At 48.0% G+C, this 26,570-nt stretch overlaps 1 protein-coding gene across 5 annotated transcripts in view; it reads left to right on the forward strand.

Moving 5' to 3' along the window:
* The window catches only part of LOC144146106 (uncharacterized), a 593,048-nt gene that overhangs the window by 462,511 nt on the left and 103,967 nt on the right, over positions 1 to 26,570 (forward strand). For all 5 annotated transcript variants that reach the window (XM_077678048.1, XM_077678053.1, XM_077678051.1 and 2 more), the window contains 2 exons: positions 1,577 to 1,784; positions 17,852 to 18,037. In XM_077678048.1, coding sequence (XP_077534174.1) covers positions 1,577 to 1,784; positions 17,852 to 18,037 — 394 coding nt within the window. The remainder of the gene's footprint in view (positions 1 to 1,576; positions 1,785 to 17,851; positions 18,038 to 26,570) is intronic.

Raw genomic sequence — 26,570 nt, forward strand, 5'->3', positions numbered from 1 at the left:
TTAATTTGATACCTCACAAGCCCTATTTTCCTGCCTTTGACTTTTAACCGAATCCATGACTCACGTGACTATCTCATGACTATAACTACGAATCAATTTGTAATTTGCCCGACGTGATTCCCCTTTCTATTTCATACCTCTCTATTTGATACCTTCTATTTCATACCTCACCAGCCCTAGTTTCATGGCTTTGACTTTTAACCAAATCCGTGACTCACGGTGCTTCTCATTACTATAACTAGGAAGCAATTTTCAATTTGTCCGGCGTGTTTCCCTTATTGAGACCTTCAATTTGATACCTCACAAACCCTGCTGCCAACTTTGACTTCTAACCCAATCTGTGACTCACGTGATGATCTCTTGACTATAGCGAGGAAACAATTTTTGCATTTCTCCACGTGATTGAACTCATCGAAACCTTTCATTTTATACCTCACAAGCCATAGTCACATCATTTTGACTTTCAACTCAATCTGACCAATCAATAATTAAATAATTAGCCTGAATTGGGTAATTAACGTTCGGGCCCTACTGCCTCAGGAAAAACTCCCGGGAAGTGAATACAGGTCACACGCGCAAAAAAAACACACGCGCGGCGGGTCACTAGGAGGTCAAAGCCTCACGCACAACGACACCTGGTGGGCTCGGCAAATGTTGCTTTTGCAATACACACACCAGGGGCCCTATCCTCTAACACGAGAGGCCATCGTTTTGAAGAGACGCGGTAGTTCCATGCCAATGCGTATGTTCTTGGGCGAGGGCGCCGCTTTGAGTTTACAAGACCTACGAGATACGCCAAGAAAAGTGCTGTGGCAATGGCGCAAAGCGACAAGCAAAACGACAAGGGTCTGTTCCCGTCGCTTTGCGCCTCTTGCTACAGTGCTTTTCTTCGCTTAACTTGTCCTTCTTCAACATTAAAAGCGGAGCCCCCCGCCCAAGAACACATGCATTTGCACGGAGCTACTGCATCGTTTCAAAACGATGGCCTCTCGTTTTAGAATATTGGGCCGCAGAATACGCTACCCAATTTTGGTACTACAGCGAATGAAACCAAAAAAAGAATGGGAGCCAGGTTATAAGATGCCACATTGATCATTGCTGCCCTAAAAAGTACGGAAAACTGCGAAAAATGTACAAAGTTAGGGATCAGAATGAACAATCATTAAACTACACATAAAACGCATACTCGTAGTACCATGTAAACATGACGCGTTTTTTTTTCAGAGGCTAATAATCTACTGGTATAACGAATAAATACAAAGCGTTTTGTCTTGTGAACAATGCTTTACACTCTAAACAATGTGTACAATGTTTGTGTGCTGTGAGGCGTGTTCTTTCGTCATGTTCTTTTTACTTGTGGCGCTGAGGTCGCTCGCACTGTTCTGTCGGTGCGTTTTTGCAGCTTAAGGCTTGGTCATTCGCTTTTCTGACGCCACTCTATCCCACATTTTTAACTAATTACAATAGGGAAATGCACCATAGTTGTGCAACTGAACATGTTGGTGATTCTGGCATTTGATAAAAAGTGCAACGCAACTAATAAATATCTACATTTTCGTTTCATTTTTTGCTTCAGATTTGGCCTACGCATTTCCAACCCGCACCACTACCTTCGCTTGGAGTATGGGGTGAATGAATACACATATCACTATGCAAATGGATATGAAAAAGGTTACTGGCTGAACCAGAAGGACTTCTTCCCCAGAAAGTTGAAGAAAAACGAATACGTTGTTTTCACCGCGCACCTGAAATATGTGAATGCAGATAAAAAACTGACGGTGACGGTGAGTTGCACATTTTTCTGCAAGCACATGCGGCAAATAATTTCTGTCTTAGGCCTCTCAGACGTACCAACCATCGAATCACGACACAGGGAAAAAAAACCTACTTGGGTGGGAAATTCTGTGTGCCGTCTTTCTCGAAAAAAATAATTTTTTTTAAAAGCAGACCATGATGTCTTGTTTACCACGGGTACGAAAACACACTACCTAACTTTGGAAAGGAGAACGCTTCCAATAAGTTCTCGTCTTATGCTAAATGCACTGTTGGTGTGAGCACTGCTCCTCAACCCCGAGTCAAGTGTTTGAAAACAGAGCGTGTCTAAAATAAAAAATGCGGCAATTGCACGAAATTTGACCGACTCAACAGATTTGAACAGCCCGTGAGAACAAATGTAGACAAGATTTACATATTCCTAAATGGAGCCCAAGGTAGCCTACTAGCTCCAATGCTGAAGCATGATGATTGAGCGTCCTCCAGCGGCCTCTTTTGCATTGTTAGAGGTGCAACTTGAACTTGTGTTTTGAATAAATAGCCACTGGAGTATGTTATGGCTAGATAGTACAATTTCTAGCGTACAATGACAAGAGACCAGAAAAAGCGCGGCCCGGATTACTCTGCCTTTTCTGCTGAAAGTTAAGGATACATATCTCGGGGCATGAGGTAAAACTCTTGTGTTTAAATGCGCGTATTTTGAACGACGTGCAATTTTACATAGGTACTGTGTTTTCTTCGGTTTCCACAAGGAGCGTTTGTACGCAAATCTGAGTGGACCGGATGAGTTCGTGGTTTAGCACTATAGCGCTACGTTTTTTGTTTCATTTAAGGGCTCCTGGTATGCGTTTCAGTAGGTGTTTCTGCTGTCTAGCTTGAAGGGTTCCAGGCCAACATCTTCGCCGGCTTGTTTCCAGTAGGAGCATGTCTACTATACCAGTAGCCCTCTTACAGTGAAGGTTATGTCTGGCAACAGAGCGCAGTAGGCAAGAATTATACGCCAGCGTAGCGAAACCTACGGTGCCCATTCAAATATCCGGAATCGTAAAAATGAGCCACACGTTCAGCGTATAAACAAAATTCCCAAATGAATAGAACCCCGCATGGGACACCTCCTAAAGTAGATGTTTGTGTGTACTGTCCGACTCCACGGACTCCGAGCACACAAGCTTAGCCGTGCGCGGCAGCGCCGTGACCGGGGAAAAGAGAGTCCTTGTGGTTCCGCCGGCGCCGAGCGCTTGGGTCTTTAAGACCCCTAGGCGAAGGCAACACACCACTTTGGCCTCCGCTTCTCGTGGACGGCACTACCGGTCTGACCCAACCCGCCCGGGGTGAATCGTCAGTCGCCTCTTCCTGTTCTGCCCTTCCCACTTTTCTCTTTCTTGCTTTCTGTCTAACAACTTTCCTGTCACGTCGTTCCTTGTCAGCTTACTTTTTTTTCTGGCGGCGAAGCCGAGTTCATCCATATTAGGTTATAGTCACGGTGTACAGCTGGCTTGGGTAGGAATTGCTCGCGAGTTCCTGTCCCGTCCCCTTGTTGGACTCCATGGTGGGCATCTGGCACCATGGCCGAAAGATTTTTCATTTTATGGCTTCTTTTTTTCGTGCAACTGACCCCACTCGTAAAAGAGGGGGCACCGACGCAACTGCTAAGCTCTACACGAAGAAGGTTACCAACTTCCTATGCTTCCACGCGGTACACAGCGACGACGAAGAGAATACTGCCCGACTTGTATCGCCATATCTAGTCACAAAGACCCTAACTGCCCCCATTGGCGAAGGATATAAGATCAAAAGAAGAAGAAGAAGGTTTTATTTGTCAGCAAACGTTGTTACAATTCCTGTGAAAGGCATTGAGTGCCTGACGAGGGCTCCTGACCCTCTCGAGTTCACAACAGAGGAGTTCACAGCAGAGGACATGTTCAAATCAAATGTGCGTGCTTAGCAATAAGATCCAGCAATAGAGAGAGAAAAAATAAGTAAATTAGGAAAAAAAACAATAAATCGTACATTTCCAAGAATGAGAATTTCAAGTTATACAATATAAGTAAAACGTTTTTCTGGAATACCTGTTACCTGCAGATACAATAGAACAGGACATTCTTATTTAGTGATTGTTCCTCATGTCTATGAAAAAATCACGTCTTCACACAATACAATTTAAATTCCTTAGAGTGAGACACGCCTAGTGATTGCAAATATGTCACTTTCTTTTCTATAAACATCACCTTGCTTTCAGTCTTAAATACGGTTGCACTGGTGCCAAATTTTAAATTATCCGCTAGGATGTTCAAGACGTGTGGTACTCGAGAAGTGACCGATTGTTTGCCGTTATAAGTCCTAGTTTTAGGTGTACGTCTTATTGGACGCCGTACACAGTAATGACAGCTTTCTGTGTCACCATCTACATATAACTTGTTTTTGTGTACCATCTGCAGAAGTATAAAATAATACAGCTGGTCAGCTCTAAGTATTGAGTGTTTTGAAAACAAAGGTGAAGTTGGCAGGTCTTTGAATAGAATAGAGAATAATGCATGTTTCTTTTTAGCCATAGAGGTAATAAGTGCGATATTTTATAAAGGCATCCAACTGTTCGTGCCAGAGCCGCTACTAAGTTTACGTGTACCGATTTACGTGTACTGGCCAGTTTAACTGTTCTTGGAACCAAACACCAAGGAACATTTGCTCATGAGCCCGTGCAATACCATGACCTTCGTATTTGGTATTAATATCTTCGTTTAAGGGCTTATTCATTGGGCGGAAAATTATATAGGCTGTCTTTGTGGCATTCAATTGCAGCTTTTTTTGTTGTAACCAGTTTTAAAGATGCACCAGATATTCATTTACATTAAGTTTCAGAAATGTTAAACTGTTTGATGAGAAAAAAATATTCGTGTCATCTGCATACATAATATCAGAAGAACCTGGTATTTTAAGAATATCATTTATGTACACAAGAAATAATAACGGGACAAGTAGGGATCCTTGTGGGACACCTTGTTTCAATTTCATTTCGGCAGATAATATGTCATTGATGCCAACTATTTGATATCGATCACGCAAGTAGTTTTCCAGACTTTGTAATGCGATCCCACGAATTCCACAGCTAGATATTTTTAACAGCAAATCAAAATGTATTGAATCAAATACTTTTTCAATATCTAAGAAATGACCGAGTGTGTATTTTCTGTCTTCCATATTTACGATAATCTTTCCCTTGATATATGCCAGAGCTTGCTCAGTTGTCCTATGCTTTAGGAAGCCGTATTGGCTGGTTGCTATTATTTGATGGTTGTCGAAAAAAGAAGTGAGTCGCTCATGGATTACGGCTTCGAATATTTTAGATGGAGTTGGAAGCACCGATATAGAACGATAGTTGGACAGGTGTTACGTTCGCCACCTTTGAATATAGCAGTGACTTTAGCCAGTGTTAACTGTCTGGGAAAAATGCCTGTGGTCAAGGTGAGGTTAATATTAAAGGATAAAACTTCGCATATCAATGGGGATATCAGTATCAACTCTGCGGGCCCTATTTCATCTATGCCGGATGCTACATTGGTTTTAAGCTTGCGGATTAAGTTTCCAACCTCAACTGCGTCTGTTTATCGCACAAAGATGGACTGAGGCACACCAGGGTTATCTGTTGATGCGTTGTCTGCCCTAATGCTAGGTCTTTTGTACGAGCCCGCATTTATAAAGTGGGCGTGGAAGCATCGGCTAATCTCTTTCCTGCAAGAGCTTCATCGTTTACTGTTAATTCTTCGATACATCCACTAACTGTACTTTTGCCAGTCAGAGCATTCACTACCTCTCAGATTTTGCGTTAGTTATCATAAAACCTTTCAAAGGTCTTTTGGTAATAATCTTTCTTTGCCTTTTTTGAGGTCCGATGTCAGCGTATTTCTGTATTTTTTGTACTTGAAATATGCTGCAGGTTCTCGTGAACGTACAAAGTCATGAAATAACTTACTTTTAGATTTAATTCTCTCGTAAAGACAAGTAGTTATCCATGGCTTTAGGCAACTCTTAATGGTCCGGTGGGAGAGCCTCTGTCAATGGAAAGCTGCATTGTAGCTTGTGCGCAAGAACCCGAGAAACATATCATATGCATCGTCAGGATCTGTTTGGTTATAAACGCAGCTCCAGTCATAGGCTTCTACTAATCTATAAAAGTGTTTCTGGGCCTCGGTATTCTTTGTTCGTGCAAGGCGGGTCCGAGTTCGGAATTTACTTTGATTAGGTTCTGACGGAAGAACACAGAATACCGGAAGGTGGTCACTTAACTCATGCGAGATTATTCCGCTTGTAACGCTATCGGAGCTTATTTTGTTGCACAAATATCAAGAAGAGTTGCACTTAGATTGGAGAGCCTAGTAGGTAAAGTTATACGATTTGTAAATCCATAAGCTGATAGAACTGTCCGAAAATCTTGGCTGTACGGGTCACCCGACTTCATATCGATATTTATGTCGCCAATAATCATGTAGGGAGCATTGCAGAAAGTGGCCGATGCTAGCGTTTTGCCTAAAAACTGTAGAAACTTGGTTTTACGTCCGTGCGGTGGTCTGTACATCAGACTGATTATGGTCTTTCTAAAACGCATCGTCAAGATTTCAATATCTTTGTTGATAAGAGAAATATTTTCTACTAATTCATAGTTTAGAGTATTTTTAAAACAAATACCGAGCCCTCCACCTTTCTTTTTTGTCGATAGAGAAGTTCGAAACGGTAGCCCGGAAAATAAGGTGCATCGGATTTATCCGTAATACAGGTTTCAGAGAAAGCTATTACATCAAAATCTATTGATACTGACTGAAAAGAAATGGTGATGTTATCACCTTTTTTTCTTATACTTCTACAGTTTACATGTAGTATGGAGAACCACTTCTTTGTAAATGATATTTTAGAGTTGAATTCCGAGACAGTCTAATACTTGCAAGAGTCATTCAAGTCCATCACAGCGGAATCTAGTAGCAATTGTCATTTTCATGCGACAAATTTAATTGCGGATTTGGGCCAGGTTCCCTTTATGAGCTATGTGAATCACAGGCGCGTCTTCATCCTTTCCCACCAGCACCTTTCATTAGTTGTCCATGGAAATTTCCATCCTACTTCTTTCTATTTTTGAATGGCAGCCGAGAGCAAAGCCTTGTTTTTTTGGGCCAGATGCTCGTTCACAAAGAGCTACGTTTTTTGCGCGCATCCAAGCATAGAGCAGTCCACTCTCTTTTCTCTGCACTTTGCCAGCACATAACTGCGCTTGCTCCATGGAACAAAACGCAAAACTATGTTTTCCACGCCCCGCTTTGGGGTGCTAACCCAGTGACATATATCGATGTCAGCAGCGTCTATGCTCTCGCCCACTGGCTCTCCTACTTCTGCACGACGGTCACGGGTTCGCTTTCCGCGGGCGCGCCCTTTACCTGGAGATTGTTCAGGCGCAGATATTGCTCCAGTTCATCACATATTTCGGATAGCCTCTTGTTCTCCTCTCTCAGCTCTATGTTCTGCCTGAGTAGCTCTTGCATTTCCAGCCTCAGGTTCTTTATATCTGTGGCAGTGTCCTTGACGTCATTGCAAATATCAGTGCAGGCAGATATACCGTCTTTAAGTTCACGCATTTCAGCACGAAAATCTTTCTTAAAATCCTCAAACATCTTTAGCAGGTCCCGCAATTCTTCTATATCTGTTCCCTCCTTTTCAGCATCCTTGCCAGTATACTTCTTAGCATCCTTGCAAGCACCCTTGCCACTATTTTTCCCAATCACCAGAGAAACAATTTACGCTTTGTTCGGCAGCAGTACACAACAACCGCCAAATTAAATCACTTATACTGTTTCTCACCTGCAAAATCAGAGCCAAGGTTTTACGATGTGGCCGGTTTGTGCACAGCTGCCGAATTGCGTAGCGCCAACGATGTGGCGGGACCCGCCGCGGTGGCTCAGTGGCTAAGGCGTTGCGCTGCTGAGCACGAGGTCGCGGGTTCGACTCCCGGCCGTGGCAGCCGCTTTTCTGATGGAGGCGAAAAGCAAAAACGCCCGTGTGCACGAGATTTCGGCGCTCGTTAAAGATCCCCAGGTGGTCAAAATTAATCCGGAGCCCTCCACTACGGCGCGCCTCACCGCCTGCGTTGCGTCGGCGCGTTAAACCCTGCAATCAAATCAAAAATCAATGAACGATGCGGCGGGAGAACACTTAGACGATGCCCGCAAAATGCCGTTGCCACGACCAAGTGAAACGCTGGGTGGTGCAGGCTGTTCCACTAGGCCCCAGCGGTGCGGAGGCGCCGCAGTTGCACGTTGCCAGCTTCCGATCGCGCTCGCCTGGTCGCAGCCCGATGAGCTCGTTGACCGTGCCGGCACGTGCGACGATCGAGTCAGGTCACCTGCGCGGGTGGCAGCCTCACAGCGTTGAACCAGTCTCCCGGCGCTAATTTCTTGCACACTATGACTGTGTTCCGCGACATTACGCTGTCAAGCCAGCAGTAGACCTGAATTCCTGGACGCGGTGCACAGGCCTGTCGTAACACGGGAGTGTCGAGATGTTAGACACACACACACACCCTGCACTTGTAGCCACCCCGTGGAGTTGACCGGCTCAGAAACAGAAAACTCCGCCTCTGTGCCGCGAAACTTTTTCGTCGCAGACACCAGGAATGTGGGTAGCCACGCAGGAAACGTAAAAGCACAAGCTCCACCAGACCTAGCGAAAGCGCAAACTTGTGCTGGCCGCACTGGTCTTTAAAATGGCTGCGCCCAGGGGCAAAAAAAATCAAGAAAAAACCGCTGTCGGTATGTTTTCCCCGTTTTGGTGAAATTCCTGGTCGATTTAGATGTGGTTTTTTGCGTCTTTCAGTTCTTCTTAAGTTCCGATGCGTAGTTCGAAAGCACAATTTTCGATGGAAGTCAGTTTGGTACCGTAATCGCTTCAAATTAGGTCGTAAGGCTTGGTGGCTGCCTTATACTTGTTTATGTCGCTGGGTTGATGTATTAGTGGGGCTCCTTGGCAAAAAAAGTAGTTCTTCTTCAGGGGTCTTGGTTGCTTCATGTGCTCGGGGGAGTCATTATAATCTCAAGGAGCTGGCAAACGGAGACCTACTTCTCGAAGTACTTTACAAAAATTGCGCCCACCTCCCCGCGAGGGGAACCCTGTGTAGATGTGACACATCGTGGGGTTCACTTGGTGTTTCCGGTGGATTGATTCTGAAATCGGGTGAAAAGTGTAGAGAACGCGTATGATTATTATGTTTTATGATTATTATTATGTTTTATTGGCACATTTTGGTCAATCTCTCTAAGTGGTATGCCTGGGGCTTCGCTGTCGCAACGACCTTTACTCCATCAGTGTTGCTGTAACTGGGAGCTTCTTTTCTTTTATTGCAAGTGTTAATCATTGCCCCATCATGCGTTGTATCAGTAGCATCTTGACGTAGTTTGAATGAGTCAAGTATATAAGGCGCGTTTGCACCATTTGATTCTGTCTCGGTTTTGTGGCGCAGTGGGAAGAGCACCATGTACCTCGCGTTCCGCCCACAGGGTCGTGGGATCAAAACTGGGCGCCGCTCGCTATTATTTTTTTTATAGTGTAGGGGGAGGTGCGGACAACGCCGTATGGAGGGACAAGGCGAGTGAATGAGATGCAGTCGCACCTAAAATCAGCTCGACAAGCTCTCAGAGCTAAAATCTTCCTGAGAAATCCCTGTAACTGTCTGCGAGCGCCGATCACTAAATACAGTCCGGGGAGCCATCTCAGATGACGACATAAAGTATGTGTCCGAGGAGGAGCTTCTAGAAGGTCTGAAAGTAGAAAATATCACAAATGTCTATCGCATCAAAATCAATAGTAAAGAAAGAAATCCAGACAAGACACATCGTCCTCACCTTTGTTTCATGGGTCCTTCCAGGATCTGTGGAGGTAGGGTATAAAAAGTTCAAACTTAGACCCTACATACCCAGTCTTCGCCCTTGATACAAATGCCAACGCTACGGCCACGGCTCACTGATCTGCCGAAGCCAACGGAGATGCGGGAAATGTGCCTCCCATGAACATCCTCCTGAAAACTGTGAAGCCTAAACATACTTTGGTGTTAACTGTGAGGGCAATCACGCAGCGTACTTCTTGGGCCCAGCATGGAAAAAAAGGAAATGAGATAATCACACTCCAAGTGACAGAGACCCTGACGTTTCGCGAAGCACGGAGGCGACCCTTACCGGCGCATGCGCTATCATACTCCGTTGTGGTGCACCAGTGCGCGACATCACAGTTTTCTTCGGCGCCTGCTGAAGCCACACAGAGAGAGGCTGAAGCAAGGCCCCCGCGCCCCCGTTGGAAGCAGCTAGTGGTGCTCCACCACCAAAAAAGCGGGCTGCTGCACGGACCCCTGGTTCTGCAGGCCCCAAGGCCTCACTCTACACGGCGAGGTCCAACTCTTCAACACCCGAGCGCCCTGCACGAACCTCCAGCGTCTCTGAAGAGACAATGGACACAACTGTAGGAGTTCTAGGTCGTCTGCTTCGGAGGGGTGGCGGCAATCCCTAGAAAATGGAAAGAAAGCCAGAACCGTATCACGGCATCAAAAACCTACTTTTCACTCAACAAAAAGCTAACATGGCATTCATTGTCCACTGGAACTGCAGTGGACTTTTAAATAATTTAAGTGACGTCAAAGAAAACTTTGCCACACACTCACCTGTGGCCGTTTGTGTTCAGGAAACAAACTTGGGCCCTAAACAAAGGGATATACTGAAAGGATACCAGGTCTTCCGCTGCGACCGAAAGCAGTCGAGTAGGCTCTCTGGAGGTGTTGCAATAATTGTCCAAAATGGCGTAGCAGCTCGAGATGACAAACTTAGAAAAAGGCTAGAAGCAGTGGCTGTCACGCTGCTTGCGTTTAAAACAATTACAGTGTGTTGTGTGTACATTGAACCACACCTCACAGTAACACTGCATGATTTTGATGGTTTAGCAAACCAACTACCAGAGCCGTTGTTAATAGTAGGCGATTTTAATGCCTACTATTGATTTTGGGGGAGTGGAAAAACTGACGTAAGAGGCCAGATTTTATAAGATTTTATCTTGTCAAATTGTGTTTGTCTATTGAATACCGGCAAGCCTACATAATGCTCCCCAAGCTCAGGAAGGATGAGCTGCATAGATGTACCTTTAAATCACCGAGTGTTTTTAGCGATTTTAAATGGGGTGTCATTGACAACTCATATGGGAGCGATAATCTACCTGTACTCATCATCGTAACATCTACACCATCAGTAATCCCTACGAAACCACACCATTTGAAACTTCAGTTCGCGAACGGGGAATGCTTTGCTACTGAAGCCAATTTGGAAAATTGTTTTCCGGACACTCTCAGCATCGATGAATTGAAAGAAAGGTTTACATCTTGTATATTTAATGGTGCACGCTTAGCTATTCCACAGCCCTCGAGAATGGTGACACAAAACAACAAAGTATGTTGGACACAAGAGTGTAAGAAAGCCAAAAAGCAGCAAAACAAAGCACCGGGAGTATATCGAAGGTATCCAACGCAAGAAAATTTATTACAGTTCAAAAGGAAACCAGCTAAAGCCCCATACGTTCAAAGGAGTGCCGAGAAAGCTTCATGGAAAAATTGCTTCTTGTCTATAAACACCTCAGTCACATAAAAAAAGAACTCAACGACACGTGCTCCTCTTTTACAGTTCCTTTTTTAATAGCACCCGGCGTACAAAGTAGCCTAGTAGCCTAGAAGAGCAGGCGGATATACTTGGTGGACATTTCTCCAGCGTTTCCAGTTCTGTGCATTCCACAGAAGCATTTTTAAAATACAAGCACACTGCAGAGAAACAAAAACTTTCAATACATGGGGGCACAAACGAACCTTATAATAGTTTAGTAACGCTCCAAGAATTGGAGAGCTCTATCGGTCGATTAGCAGACTGCACCTGGCCCATGATATACATTATGAAATGCTCGCACATCTTTCGGGTCCTTCTGTAGAAGCACTTATAAAGTTTTTTTAACACAATTTTGGTAGCGGGAAGGATGCCGGCAGCCTGGAAAAAGCATTTATTTTGGCCTGACTAAAACTCGGCAAGCCGCCAACCTCCCCTAGTAGTTTGTGGGGTTCCTGGCGTCCGGGACATTGCGCGATCGCTAGGTTTGTGCCATTGCGCGACGCTTTTCCCCTCTCTCCCCGAAATACCGGCTCGTTTCGGCGCCACTGTGCACAGGCGAGCCGTTTTCTCAGACTCCTGCCTGAGGTGAAGGCTGCAACGACCATTGCGGCGATAAAACACTGTCACGCAGCGGGCGCTCCGCCCTGGTGGTGGAGCTAACCTCACCTTATTGGCCCGTTTGAACGATTCCCGAACCCCGCTCACGCCGGGACGCGAAAGCGCGCCCTGCGCGGTGTCCGTTCGGGGAGACGCTTCCAGAACGCCGAAGTCGTTGGCAGAAGGTATGTGACGCTTTCTTTACAAGCCAGGCTGGGGACTGAGGCTACTTTTTGCATGCATTCTTTCTACGCTTCGCCGTCTTATGCATGCCTGGGCGATGGCCGGTCAACTCTTGTCAGACCGGCGAGGGCATTTAAGGAGAGGGGAGTGTGGGGAACTGGCTCCCCGGCCATTGCGCGATCGCTAGGTTTGCGCCATTGCGCGGCGCTTTTTCCCTCTCTCCCCGAAATGACGGCTCGTCTCGGCGCCACTGTGTACGGCCGAGCCATCTTAAACTCCTGCCTGAGGTGAAGGCAGCAGCGACCGTTGTGGCGATAAAACACTGTCACGCAGCAGGCGCTCCGTCCTGGTGGTGGAGCTAACCTCACCTCACTGGCCCGTTTGAACGATTCCCGAACCCCGCTCTCGCCGGGATGCGAACGCGCGCCCTGGGCGTTCGGGGGGTCCGTTCGGGGAGACGATTCCTGGACGCCGAAGGCGTTGGCCGAAGGTATGTGACGCTTTCTTTACCAGCCGGCTGTAGCTCTGTTGCGCCGGCGAAAGCCCACCAGCCCTTCCGGCTGCGGCCCGTGCCTAAGGCTGCTCCTGTTGCCCCTACGCTTGTGGTAAAGCCGTACCACGGGGCGGCCTCTCTAGCATCCACAGTGGTCCCCCGTAATTCGCCCCAACAGCGCCAAATCCTCACCTAGTGGTACGTGGCGTCTGAAAAACGTTGCAGTTATCGTCATGGCAATGAGTGGGGAGGGGGGTAAGGAGGTTGGTGACGTCGCGGACGCTGCTGACCTCATTTTTTCCGCGGCAGCCGGGCTGGGACGCCGGGCGCAGGCCGCAGCAACTGACGCTCGCCCAACCTTTGCGCCGGCCGCTTCTCACAGGCCGCTCGGCAATGGCACCAGGCGCGAAAGTTAGACGAGCGGCGGCGATGCCTCGGAATGGCCGCCACCCGTCGTTTGGTATGTGTGTGCAGTAACGCGTTTAATAACTGAACGAAGAAAACATGTAGGTAACAGTCCGTTTTCTGAGGTCGAATTGCTGTCTTTTTGGCGATATTTATTGCAGCGATACACAAACATTCTTTTCGGTTTTCTTTTATTCAAAATTCATATGAGGACATCTTTGATTCGAAGTCATAAAAAAACATGCACTACTCTCATATATTGCACATACATGTTATGAACACACTATTGGACAAAGTAAAATTATGACATGCAAATTTAGGTATACAACATTGCACAATAGGAAAAAACGAGCGAGGTATACATTTAAATACAAAATAATTGATTACGCAAGCAGAACTTCGAAAGTTTTAGACACTATAGATTTTTTTTCGCGCACACCTGGGCGGGAGAAGAAAAGAACTTCACAGGTCCCACTCAATGTATACTTATCTCTTGGGCTCGCCTCGAGACAGGAATATTCTTAGACATTCAAGAAATTCGTTTCAGTTCAGAGACAGTAATCGGGAACCTATGAAATAAAAGAAAGCACGCACAGGTATGCTTCAAGGCCAGCCTTTTTGGCCAGTTAACGCAAACTCTGAAAGAAAGCGTTAACCCGGACATTAACCTGCATACACTGCCGAGGAATAATGTTCGCACCAACAAAATGCAGCGAGAACAAACTGTTGCAACACAATAACTGCACTATTGACCCCTCATTGCTGGATTATATCTGCGTACAAAAATAATGCCCAACCACGTCGTATAGCACAGAACACAATCGCAACACAAATCGAACGCACCGTCTTTTCTTTTAATGGCCCGTGAACAGTCGCATTACCGGGGGGAGGGGGAGGGGGGAGGGAGGGGGGAGAAGAGACCTGCAGAAAAAAAAACGTTCCTGTATTGTAAGCCGAATGTACCGTGCTCATTACTTCCAGATATCGGCTAGGTTGTCACAAGCTACTGTCTAGCTCTTGTCAGGGCCGCGCCTCTTATCTCATCCTGTCCGATACGGCATGACGCTTCTAACTTAAAACTATGGAACAGCAAGGCCACTCGCGATAAGATGACAAGGCGCGGGCGCGCACGTCGGATTGAAGAGCAAAGCCGGCAATGGTACTTTGTTTTTTGTTTTTTTAATGCGCGAAACGCTTGCAATGGGGGCTGCAGACAACGCATGAATTTCGGCTTGGCCTTCCATTGATCACTGTGAAAATCGAGTGGCATTGAACACCGCGGTATTCACCAGATTTTTCGGAGCGCTGAAACAACACTTGGCAGCAGTTTTGCCGCAAATATCCGTTTTTGGAGCAAGATGGCACAAGAAAAAGTGGTCCGGGTTCACCAGCCCCACGCCAACAATCGCCGTGGTAATAGGTACGATGTCAATGACAAGAAGCGCGTACAGTTGAGCTTGCCTGCTTTGTGAGCAGGTGCAGCGTGATGACTTTGGAGAGGTTGAGGAGATTCACCAGAGGAAACGTCCAATGAAGTCTCAAACCTTCTTTGACTTGGGGCCCCAACCAAGACTTAAACCGACTGCACGAAACAACAATAAAAACACATTGATAAGATTCCTGAATCGATGTTCAAGCAGTTACTAAGGCAATCATAAAACGGCAATGCCGCCTCAAATTCACCATATGGGCAAGAGTGTGCGCGCCGAACGCGTATATACTTCTACTAAAACCTTTTGTACCTGCAAGGCTGGGATACATTAGTTTTCACTCCAATACGACTGACATGTCTCATTAACTTCCCGTTACATGCGCGAAGTATTTTGAAAACAGAAGAGTGCGATCGGTCGGCTTTTCTGGAAATTACTATAACTTGTACAAAGCTAATTTGCTTACGTGTCATCTTTGGAGAAGACGAGAAACTTGGCCGAACTGTTTCGCCCTGTGTTGCTGCACAACAGAGCTACGCAGGACTGGTGACCCTCCTTCCTCCGGGGCCCCATATTTAGAATACATTCGAATATATCTTATAATGCAGCGAAACATTCAGCCCGTGGAGACGTGAAGGCAACCCGCGCAACCCTTCGCACGCCGGCTTGCTCCCGCAAGCACCGAACTGGGCCGCCGCGGGCGCCGAGGGAAAGAAAAAAATATATTCACGCCGGTGAGCTGTTGCGCATGCGTGAGGAGGCGCGGAAGCATGCACGGTGTGGAAAGAAACAAACGCTGAGGGAAAAGGAAGGGCCACGCCGGAGCACCCTGCCGCTAGGATCGCCACAATTTCGGAAACCGGAACTAGCCAGAGTCGCCGACCAGTGGCCGTACCTACCACTCGACGAACACGCCGTGCGGTCGAATGGGCCTCGTCTCCCTCGCGTCTGCGAGCCGATCTGACCAGCGTGGTGATGCGCGAGCGCACTCCGGAATTTGCCCTGACCGAAGAGCCTACTGGCTTTGCGCCGACGACGCGCACACTTGCGCGTGGCGCCCCATCGCCTCTTTCACCTCAAGGGAAGTGCGTACTTGTACTGTAAATTATGTAACCGGGACGTTAATGTAAAATAAACGTCTTCTCTCCGTATTCTGGGCATATTCCTTTGTCGCCCCTTACTCCACCTTCCCAACAGAGCTGGTGTTGATTTGGCGCGACGGCGTTTCAGTTTCGTGAGCGTGCTCAACTAGCTCGAACCCGCGGTGGTTCCTGGCTGTGTGCATGAATGCCTGCCTTGTGCAATGCTAGGGTTATGCATATTGGGAGGTAGAGAGACCACAAACTGGCGCCCAACGTGGGGCAATTGGCTCATTAGCCTTTGGCCACTAATTAAGCTGAGTACGCAACCAGAATCAGTCTTAATGCTTATGCACCGCTACGACTCTGGCCCACCGTCCGCTAGCGGTAGCTGCTGTGGGGACGAGGCGACTGCCCCTCCGTAGGCAAGTGTGCGTGCACCCCTCGTTAACGCAGCCTCACGGGGCAGTGCGACGGTGCAACCACGCCCCGCTGGAACGGTGGTATACGTATTCCGGGAGAAAGGCCACAGCCGCCACTCGGAGTAGTGCACGCGAGATTAATGCTTGTTGCTGGCCCCTGTGGGTAGTGCACGAACTTGATAGCTGACGCTGTATCTAGTGCTTCGTAACCCATCGAGATTCATTGTCAAAGTATGACTTTAGCCCGCGGCGCAAAAGCGTGTGGCCGTAAAGGAGGCGAAATTGACAGCCGTTGAGTGGAGGAAGAGGGCCCAGAGTTGAGAAAGGGCGCGCGGACACCCCGCAGAGAGGGGCAGGCGCTTTTCGCGAACTCCATGCCGCCGGCAAGCAGACGGGCCTCGGCTGTAAACCCAGGGGGAAGCGATGCCCGTTGCAAGGCGGTTGTATTGAGCCGGGAAGAGGTAGTAGACGGCTAGCAGAATGACCCGTTTTGTCGCCGGATTTGCGACGGTCTCTTGGGGACAATTTTTTTTTAATTTGATTTGTTTTAGACGCCGAGACGTAGCTTGTCCTGCTGCGGACGTGCGCCGAGATCCTACTTGTGTTGTAGCAGGCGCGGTAGGGGGGCTAATGTGCGCGTGTGTCACTGACGCCCGGGGGGGAACAGTTCTGCTGGGCGGTGAAGGACTCGTGCTTAACTACGTAGCCACCGATGATGAGGCAATTGAACCATTCAATGTGGTAACCCCCTAAGTGTGAGGTGCGCACTGCATCGCTACGCTCATGATGAACCATTTGCCGGTCGTTTAGGCGGCTCCAAAGATTTTGGTAAACTGAGTCGCTCCATTACCTGGCCAGGGACGAAGCGAGACATTTTTGCTGTTGCCGATCTTGCCAGGTCTGTCAAACTGTCAAATTATTCAGCAATCGTTCAACTCGCAGTATGTCAAAGAGTACATGAATACGTTTTTGAAAACACGTTGACGTGCGCACTGTTGATCACTTGGCTTTAACACGGAAGAAAAAACAGAACGTAAATATCGATTGAAACATTCTGCTTTTTCAAAAGCTTCCTCCATAAAACAGACCCCTTTAACTAGAAGGGGAGTCGAGATGACCTTCTTTTATTACTTTTTATTTTATTATTTACCACGTCCAGTGTTACAGAAATCTTATTCACCGGTATGAGATGCTTCATTTTTCAAGCTCCGTGATGCATTTAACATTGCGGGTTCATACCAATAAGCTGTCCGTAATTTTAAAGATCTTCTGACACTGGGCATTTCGATGTGATTTGACTTCGCTCGTGGCCGAGGACCACTTGAACGCCTTATTGGTGCCCTATGACTGAAATTGGTCTTTGTTTCACTCTGCCAACTTCGTTTTGTATGGTCTCACCTGGGTCATCCCAAGTAATGTGCACAATACCCAGCACCCAAAAAGTGGCCAACAGCGTCGTTTTCCCGGCCGCATTCCGCCATTAAAGAATGGTCCTAAACGCTTCTGTGGTGAGAGGAAAGCACTTTGAAAGTCCCTAGAATGTTGAAGAGATGACCACACTTCGCAGATACCTGAAGTGTTTCTGAATTTTATATTATCATAATTACAGCATTCATCGAGAACGCTGTGCTTGTATCTGTTTGCGCCCGGTTGCGGAGTTGATGCGGTATAGCAAGATAGGCGTATTGGTTAGATAATGCCATTTGTCTGATATACGATCGTTCTCCCTATCGTTATTTCCTAATCCAGATGCTCAATGGATGTATTTTACTGCTTTCTTTGTTTCTGAACTTTTTAGTTTGAAGTCGGCGGAGACGTCAGTAAAGAGGAAATAATATACTCTCCAAATCAAGACTTCAGCACATTGGGAACTCACTTTAAACAGCATGAAGATAATTTTCAAAACGTACAACTTTTGGAAATTCACTTCTTATACACTGGGATCACGGAAGGTCTCCCAGCGCGTGGCCCCGCTAATCAATACGTAAGTATTTAAAATCAGTATTTGTTCCCTTTTTTGGGCAAGGCGCTGACGGGTTTGTTACAGCTGTTGCAAATTCAGACGTTGTTGAAAACAGCATAGTTGGGAGTTTAAAGGCCAACTGCTCTGAAATTTCACTTTCCTCAAACTTGATTCACTTAAGTTTATGTGCTCTAAAAATATTTGTGGTGAAGTTTTGGGCCCTATACCGCCATGGCGCATTCGCTGCAAGCGTTCAAAGTGGCTCTGTAACAGAGGACTGTTGCACGCGGCAAAGAGTCTGCGAAAGACGTTTCCAGGGAACTGTGACGGAGAAGTGGAATTTGTTCCCCGGAAATCCCGCTTCTCCGACGACTGGCGTTCGCCGGCGCGTTCGCCGGTGGCTTTGCCGGGGGTTCCTCTGCTACACCGGCGCGCTGCACTGACATCAGCATCACACGTGTTAAAGCTAACCGCATAGGATGCAAAATCAACGATTAATAATGCTATCCTACAAACTATATGCGCGCTTACGATGCTTTGGGAGTTTGAAAAAACGTTTTTATTTGAACACATCATTGTTATTCAGAAAAAAAGCGCAAGAAATATACTTGCCTGCACAATTATCATTATTATTGCAGCTCTTAATAAAAAAGATCGTTTGTAAATTCTTGGCGACTTGATCTTCCGCGTGAAATATTTGCGGTATTTCAAGTGGCCCTACGCCACCCCTACCACTTTTACTCATCAAAATTTTACGACCTCATTTCGGCTGTTCTACGCGCCAGTGTGAGCCCTTGGGCTATATGTTTCCTCACCCATTAAGTAAACGTAAACCAGCCTTGGTCGTAGTAGCGTGCTGTCGGGGTCTTGGCGAAGTGCGTAAGCTAACGACACTGCTCCTCTCTTAAACGATTAACGACATTACTACCATGTATTGATTTTTGTACAGTGTTAAATTTAGTTTACCTGAAAGTAACATGTTATAAACTGCACATGCCCCTGTTGAAAGTAGCAAACCACGATAGGTGGGTAGCTTTTTTTGCTCTTTAGTGCATCACCTAGCTTTGAAAGGTGACATATGGTTTCAAGCCAATTTTCACATTGATCATTGATGTGAAGCGAGATGAAAGTTAGAGGGCGTACATTCACAAACTGTTTTCACCTAAGACGTTGTGTGATTGACCACCGCAAGGGCGCTGTTCGTTCCCGTCAAAACAAGCCAAAAAAATTCTAGATCATAACCAAGGCAACGTCTAACTAAAGCTGCTTTTCCGTGTCATACAAGCAAAAAGCCTTCAGAACCTGAACATTCTATTTTACAAGTGACGCTAACGATATTGCTACTCCGACAGGTATTCTGTCCAAAAATTAACTGTCGACGGTCTACTTCATCTGAGTTGATAGCTACGCGCCGTCGCAATTGCGGCCACCTCTATTAGCCTCGGCGGAATGTTAGCACACATTCTCCCGTGGAAATAACACGCGATGCTACCACGCGCAGCTTCATCACGGGCGTCCCGTATGTCTGCCTTCAATGGCAGCCTTTTTAACAGATTCAGTTTGGAAAACGCGTCTGCGCGAGCAGTTTGGTCACCCGCTTTCCTGTTTAAAACCCAGTGCTTTGCATGTTGCACACCTTTTAAGTTTGCAGAAATACAACATGATTTTTACGCTGGCTGAAATTTATGTGCAGTTGGCCTTTAAAGAAACCCTAAATAGGGTTGCAAAGGTTGCGATATTACGTGCGCATTCGCTGGAGTACTATCCAAGGAATATCCTGCGTCAAAATGTTTAAAGGCGTTTAGTATTGGCCGAGTTATCGTTCATTAAAAAGAGCCAGCAATAAGGCCTGGCGCTTCTACCGTTTCATCGCGCCTCCACAGCACTGTGCAAGCTGTGACATCAACGACGATGCGAAAGACAGGACAAGGTTCGAGTTGAGCGCAGCCATTGGCCCCGCTCGGCGCTACGTCACGCTTAGTTAGCATTTGACGGCCATGCTCCACCTACTACAGCCCCTACTGCTGAGCGGGGCCGGTGGGCGGTCGGGAAGCATAGAACTACCGTGCGGCCATGCCCCTAGCGTCTGCCGTGATCGCGTAGAGACGTCAGTTTTAGAATAGCGGCAACGTGCGTTTGGAGGCCAGATAGTGCGGTATCAAACACAACATGCATGCTCACGACATTAATTGAAGATTTCCAGCGCTGGATAGCGGACCGCTGGTGTTTCTGCAGGCACCGCTGTCGCAGCGCAGAAAAGGCTTAGCATTGCCACAGTTACTCAGTCACCGCTTTACGAAGCCGCGCCGACGACGTTCACCGGTGCAATCTTTCACTGCAGTATCACCCCCTCTCACGTATTCATAAACTGATTTCAGCAATCGTGCGTGTAGTATAGCCAGTGACAAGGCAGTGACAAGTATAGGCAGTGACAAGTTTTAGATGCTGCAGTGTACGCGGTATCGTGCATACACCAAGGTAACTATAAATGGTAGCGAAGCTTCGTGCGAAAAGCAGTTCAAACCTATTGCCAGCGACATCAGCATGGGGGCTAATGGGAATGGCGAATGATTCGCGACTAGGTGAGGAGGGAACAAACACTAGTAACAAAAAACCAACAAAACAACATTTATATTTTACGAATAATATTTCTTTCTGAATGACATTTATTTAGGCACTGTGTGTACATACTTTACAAATATGCTGTTCATTCTCAAAAACCTCTTGTGTAGCGCCCTCTGAAGAATGGCACATGTCATTGCTCTGTGATTCAGCCTTTGTACTGGTGTAGCCTTTGTAGTACTGCAGTGGTCCACACAGTGCATGCGTTCAACCCTGTCTCACTTTCGAAAAAAGAAAGGGAAATAATACATGCTAAGGTTAGTGAGAACATCAGCTTTGTTGAAGCGCGCCGAAACACAGGTTGTTTTCGGCAGCCTCCTATGCAGATGCCGCCCGCCGGAGGTTGGGGCGGCGTCTGGTTAGTACAGCGACGCAGTGTAGTCTTGTGTTGCGACCGAGTGGGGGCACCCGATCCGACCTCCGTAGCCTCCGGCATAACTGTGGTAGCGTGGTGAAGCGGGCAGCCAGCCGGCGTTGCAGCCGTGAAGAAGTCCAGAAGCCGTAGGCTAACGTAACTGTTTACTTCATAGGGAGATGAGAGCCGAAGCCAAAGGACAATGCCCCGACGGGTGAGGTTACAATACAGGACTCGAGCAGAGTGACAGCATGGATGCGCAGCTCTGACAGAATGGGTTATATCACTTGCGGGGCTTCTATTTACACGCAAAAGCGGTAACGGTCAAAACGCCAACAAGCCACAACACGCCACGAACGTCACAGACACACACAACGCTCTTTCCAGAGTTCGTGAGCCGTCGGTAGCATTGGCACACGTTGATTCCGGGAGAGGGGAGAGATGAGGACTCTGCTGCGATCGCGGGGCCTCTGTGCCCTTGAAGAGCGTTGAGACGAGCCTCGCCGGCAGCCGTCGCAGTTGTGAAACGCACCGAAAGCGAAGCGTCTGGCCCGGGCATGTCGAGCCATGAAAACATGAATCACTGACAAGAGGGGACCTGTTTCAAAGGCGCATGCACTGGCTTCGCCGCACAGCCGAGGAGTGATGAGGAAAGGTACGGCAGCGGGCCGATTCGTAACAGCTTTTCCGCCGGGGGTTCGAGATCACGATGGATAAGGGTCTTCAACCGTTGTCCGGAGCGATGCTTTCGAAGTGAAGTGCTCGGAACGCTCGAATCCAGGCCTGGGCTCTACGACACCGTGCTGGAGCATCACCGGGCCGGTCACTGGACGAGTAGTGGCTCCCAAGAACGTCTCTGGCTTGGTCAGGCAAGCAACAAAACAACTCAGGAAGACACAACCGCATCGCCGGCAAGTGCACATACAAATCCACACCGAAGATCTACAAGGCTTTTAGTTGCGATAAAATACGCTAATACTAACTACACTAATTAAATTTTAGCCCAGCTGTACATTGGACAAGTGCACAAACTTGAAAGGTCCCATTTCGCGTGATTAGAAATGTCCCACACACAAAGAACGTAATCTTAATGGGTGAAATCTACTTCAAGAAAAACAATGAAATTGAGAAAGTCAGGCGTCTACAAGCCACTTCTTGCGCTCAGAGTTGCGATTTGAGCTCTCGTGTATTGTCCTGAGCTTTCCCTAATTTGCACCGCACTTTATGTGCGCCCGTTCTTTGAAAGTGACTGCTGCGACCGCGGGAAAGGACACCGGCCGTTGTTTTCGACAAAGGTCAAGCGCGCGGAGGAGGGAGCGGGATTTTCAACCGTTCGTACGTTAGGCGCGCACTCCTTCTTGGAGGTGGCGTTCCCTTTGCGCGATGCGAGCTCAAGCTTTACCCGTTGGCGTGCCCGCACTGAAACACGCGCCGCAAGTACGCGCAGAAGTTTTCCCTCTCTCCTCGTTGCTCAACTTTTCGCGAACGCGTTCGGAAGCGAACATAGGAACGCGTTTACGTTCTCTCGTCCAGGCCACCGCTGGTCTGTTACCGACTTCGGCTCAGCCACAGGAGACACCGGAATCTCAACTAGCTCAGCCGATGTTGGCCTATTATGGGGAGCATCAGCTGGGAGTGACAAGGGCACGAGGAGCTCTTTAGACGCCTTGCAGTGCTTGCAGTTCCCAACAGTCACCAACTCGTCGTCCCTCGCGCTTTCGGCGGCTGCCTCAGCACGCGAAGACCGAAGCGTGTTCCCGTTCTCCTTCCTCACTGCCAGAACTACACTACAACCAGGCTGCCCTGTAACAAAAGATGGCTCAGCCGCCTCAGACACCTGAATCTCTACGATCTCGGCTGGCCGTTGCTCGAGGTCAGCTACCTTAGCTGGTTGTAGGACGGAATCGGCTTGTTCAGTGGCGAGATCATTACTCCCAACTGAACCGTGCAAACCGTTCGCTGCCTCGACTGCAGGCTTTGCCACAACGTCGGTCCCTTCTGAACTGCCGTCCGAAGAAACAACCTCCGTTTCAGCGAACTCATGTTGCCTTTCGGTAGCCTCATGGTTTACGCACTCCAGCGAAACATCGCTATCTCGCGAAATGTTTGTGTTCAGACCGGTAGCCGTTCCCAAGGCCTCCCGCAAATTTGAACCATCTAAAAACCTTGCCGAGATCTCCGAAACCAACAAAAACACATTTCCGCTCTCAGTGGACTTACATTTCCCTCTGTCATGAGCCTCCGGAAATGCGCTATCTCCGCTACCTCTGTGAGCCACTTCGCCGCGCTACTGGGCCGCAACCGTCGCTTCCGACTCGCGCTCTTGAGCGTCTGCTAATGGCAGCGCTGGAACGGTGCTTTCCTCAACACCGACGTCTTTTTCGAGCAACAATTCAAACTGAGGCTTCACTTCTTCCTGCTCGGGTTGAATTTCGTGCTCTAGGTTCTTGTTCTTTCGTTGGAGTCTCTCTTTTTCGAGCTTCTTTCTTTCCCTTCGGATTCGCTATATATCGAGGGCGTACCATCGCATCTTTCTCTCGTGTTCTCTTATATCCTCGCGTTCCTCTTTCTGCCTCCCGAGCTCATATTCTCGCTTTTTCTTCTCGCGTTCCTCCTCTGCAGCCAGACGTTTAGCCTCTGCCTCGGCGGCCTAACGTTTCGCGGTCTCCCTGCCATTGATAAGCTCAATGCATTCCGACAGCTCCTCATCGTCAGCCCCGACAGCGACACTATAGCCTGTATCAGCTCTGGCTTTCTCAGCGCGTCCGTAACATCCATGCGCAGCTCTTTTGCAAGCTCCAACAACTGCGTTTTCTTCAACGCCTTCAAATTCATGGCTGGTCTAGAGTACTGCTTTCCCACTGCTCCAAAAATGTTTTGCGTGAATAACCCACGCGACAAGGCACACGCCCTACCAGCTATCCTCAGATATGTGGTAAAACTCTGTGAAGAAAACTCACGCACTCACCATTGACCGCCGTGAATTCTCCGAAGTCCGAAGCCGCCTTGACTTTCGTGGTGTTAATCTCGCACCTCTGGCTCCAGGTGTTACGAAATTGCCATCCCACCACTGCCAACCAGTTGTTGCGACCGAGTGGAGGCACCCGATCCGAGCTCCGTAGCCTCCAGCATACGTGTGGTAGCGTGGTGAAGGGAGCCGCCACCCGCTGTTGCAGCCGTGAAGAAGTCCAAAAGCCGTAGGCTAACGTAACTGTTTACTTCATAGCGAGAGGTGAGCCGAAGCCAAAGAACAATGCCACGATGGGCGAGGTTACAATAGAGGACTCGAGCAGAGTGCCAGGATGGATTCGCTGCTCTAACAGGAATGGGTTATAGCGCTTGGGGGGTTCTATTTATACACAAAAGCGGTAACGGTCAAAACGCCAACAAGCCGCAACACGCCACGAACGTCACAGACACACAAAACGCTCTTTCCAGAATTCGTGAGCCGTCAGTAGAATTGGCGCCCGTTGCGTCCGGAAGAGGGGAGAGAGGAGGACCCCGCTGCAATCGCGGGACTCTGTGTCCTTGAAGAGCGTTGAGACGAGCCTCGCCGACAGCCGCCGAAGTTTTGAAACTCGCCGAAAGCGAAGCGTCTGGCCCGGGCTTGTCGAGGCATGAAAACATGAATCACTGACAAGAGAGGACCTGTTTCAAAGGCGCACGCAGTGGCTTCGCCGCACAGCCGAGGAGTGATGCGGGAACGTACTGCGGTTGGCCGGTTAGTAACACTTGCTACTGCGCCGCCCTTTCTCCCCCCTACTAAGCGGCTATCGATCACTCCTGCAATGCCCACACAGGATCTGGATGCCACTCCTCCTCCTGAACTACCTTTGGTTACCCAAGCCACCACAACGTCTGCGGCTCCCGCGGTTGTGACAATCGCCAACACAACCGCAAGCCATGCCGCGCCACCGGTTCCAACTCCCACCTCTCATATCCTTGATTGTGATGTGATCACGGATACTGGAGGACTGCTCCCTCTGCAACGTCGTACGTTCCCAGATCCACGCACCCAGCGCGTGTGCCCGGCCGAGGCACCAATCATCTTTGCGCGTGCACCAAAGAGCCCGACTGATCAAGTGCTGTAGGGGCAATGCTTGAAGCAATGGATGTTGTACCATCTCCTCTATCACCTAAGGTGCCCAGGGAGCGGTACCTGTTCTTTGAGCGTCAGAAAAATCCGCCAAGGATTACATGCCCATCAAGCATGTACCCCTTTCTCAAATGAAATCTCTGACTAAGAGAATGATACAATAGAATTACAGGGGCCTGATAAAAACTCTAGATGACATTTATGAAACTCTGTCAGAACGCAATACAGATATAATGTGTCTTCAAGAAACCCACGTATGCTCGAAACAAACTTTCTTACACCGCACACTATTTTTCGTAAAGACAGGGATGGCTGCACCCACTACTCTGGAGGTGTTGCTATAGTTCTGAAGAAGTCAACTGCATGCCATCAAGTACGCATTGATGCTTACTTGATGCTTACACTAACTTTATGCTTGATGCTTACACTAACTTTGAGGCCGTTGCTGTAAGAGCAATTATTTTTGGGGGGTTGACAACAATCTGCTGTTTATATGTCCCTCCCGATTACCATCTCGGAGCAGCTGAGTCTGAAAGGTTTGTAAATCAGCTTCCACCCCCTTTCATTATACAGGGGATTTGATTTGAGCTGTGGGGTTCTGCACGTGCAGATTCCCGTGGAAGACTCTTGAAGAAATTCTTTCTGTCATCAGGCACCTGCCTTTTTAACAAAAGCACGCCACGTACTACAGCACAACACACAACTCATACTCGTCTGTCGATCTGGCAATGGGCTCGCCTACTCTTCCGTTTGGTACAGTGCAGCATAGAAGCGAATCGCTATGCCAGCGACCATTTACCTGTAGCGTTAACTGCTACGAAAAGCCCTTAAATTCCACAACACACAAAAAGTTTTCCTGGAGAGGGGGCGGTCTGGAAAAAATTTTAAGAAATATCCAAGCTGTCCTATGCCTCTATAGCACAATTATGTATCGACCAAGCTGCGGATATAATCACTGTACACCTAAATGATGCTGCACAATCATTCATTCCCTATACGCCCGGTACAAACGAGACCAAATGATGCCCTTGGTGGAATGGCGATTGCAAGATAGCCCGGAAAGGGCAAGACAAAGCGTGGGTGGCCCTTAAAAGGTACCCAAGAGCTGAAAACCTGACTGCTTTTGAATGGGCAAAAGAGAAAGGTAGGCAGATTAGACGTGCGGCCAAAACTGACAGCTGGAAGACATTTATTACGTCAATTAACTCGTACACTGACACACACAAAGATTGAAAGAGAGTTAGCGCGATACAAGGACTTAACAAAAGCACCCTCCCACTTGTGAGTACTGCTGCAGACACGCTTGAGGCTCAAGCCGATGCTCATGGTGAGCACATTGAAGGTGTCTTAAGTTCCGCACACTACACCACACAATTCTGACAACACAAAAGCATCATTGAAGGGCAGACACTACGAAAGAGGGAAGCAGAACGGAAGGGCTAGCAGCCCATTTACTAAGCACGACTTAGCTGTTGCGCTTT

Source organism: Haemaphysalis longicornis, unplaced genomic scaffold (assembly GCF_048455015.1).
Source record: "Haemaphysalis longicornis isolate Haplotype H1 unplaced genomic scaffold, Haemaphysalis longicornis Haplotype H1 scaffold_7, whole genome shotgun sequence".
NCBI lineage: Eukaryota > Metazoa > Arthropoda > Arachnida > Ixodida > Ixodidae > Haemaphysalis > Haemaphysalis longicornis.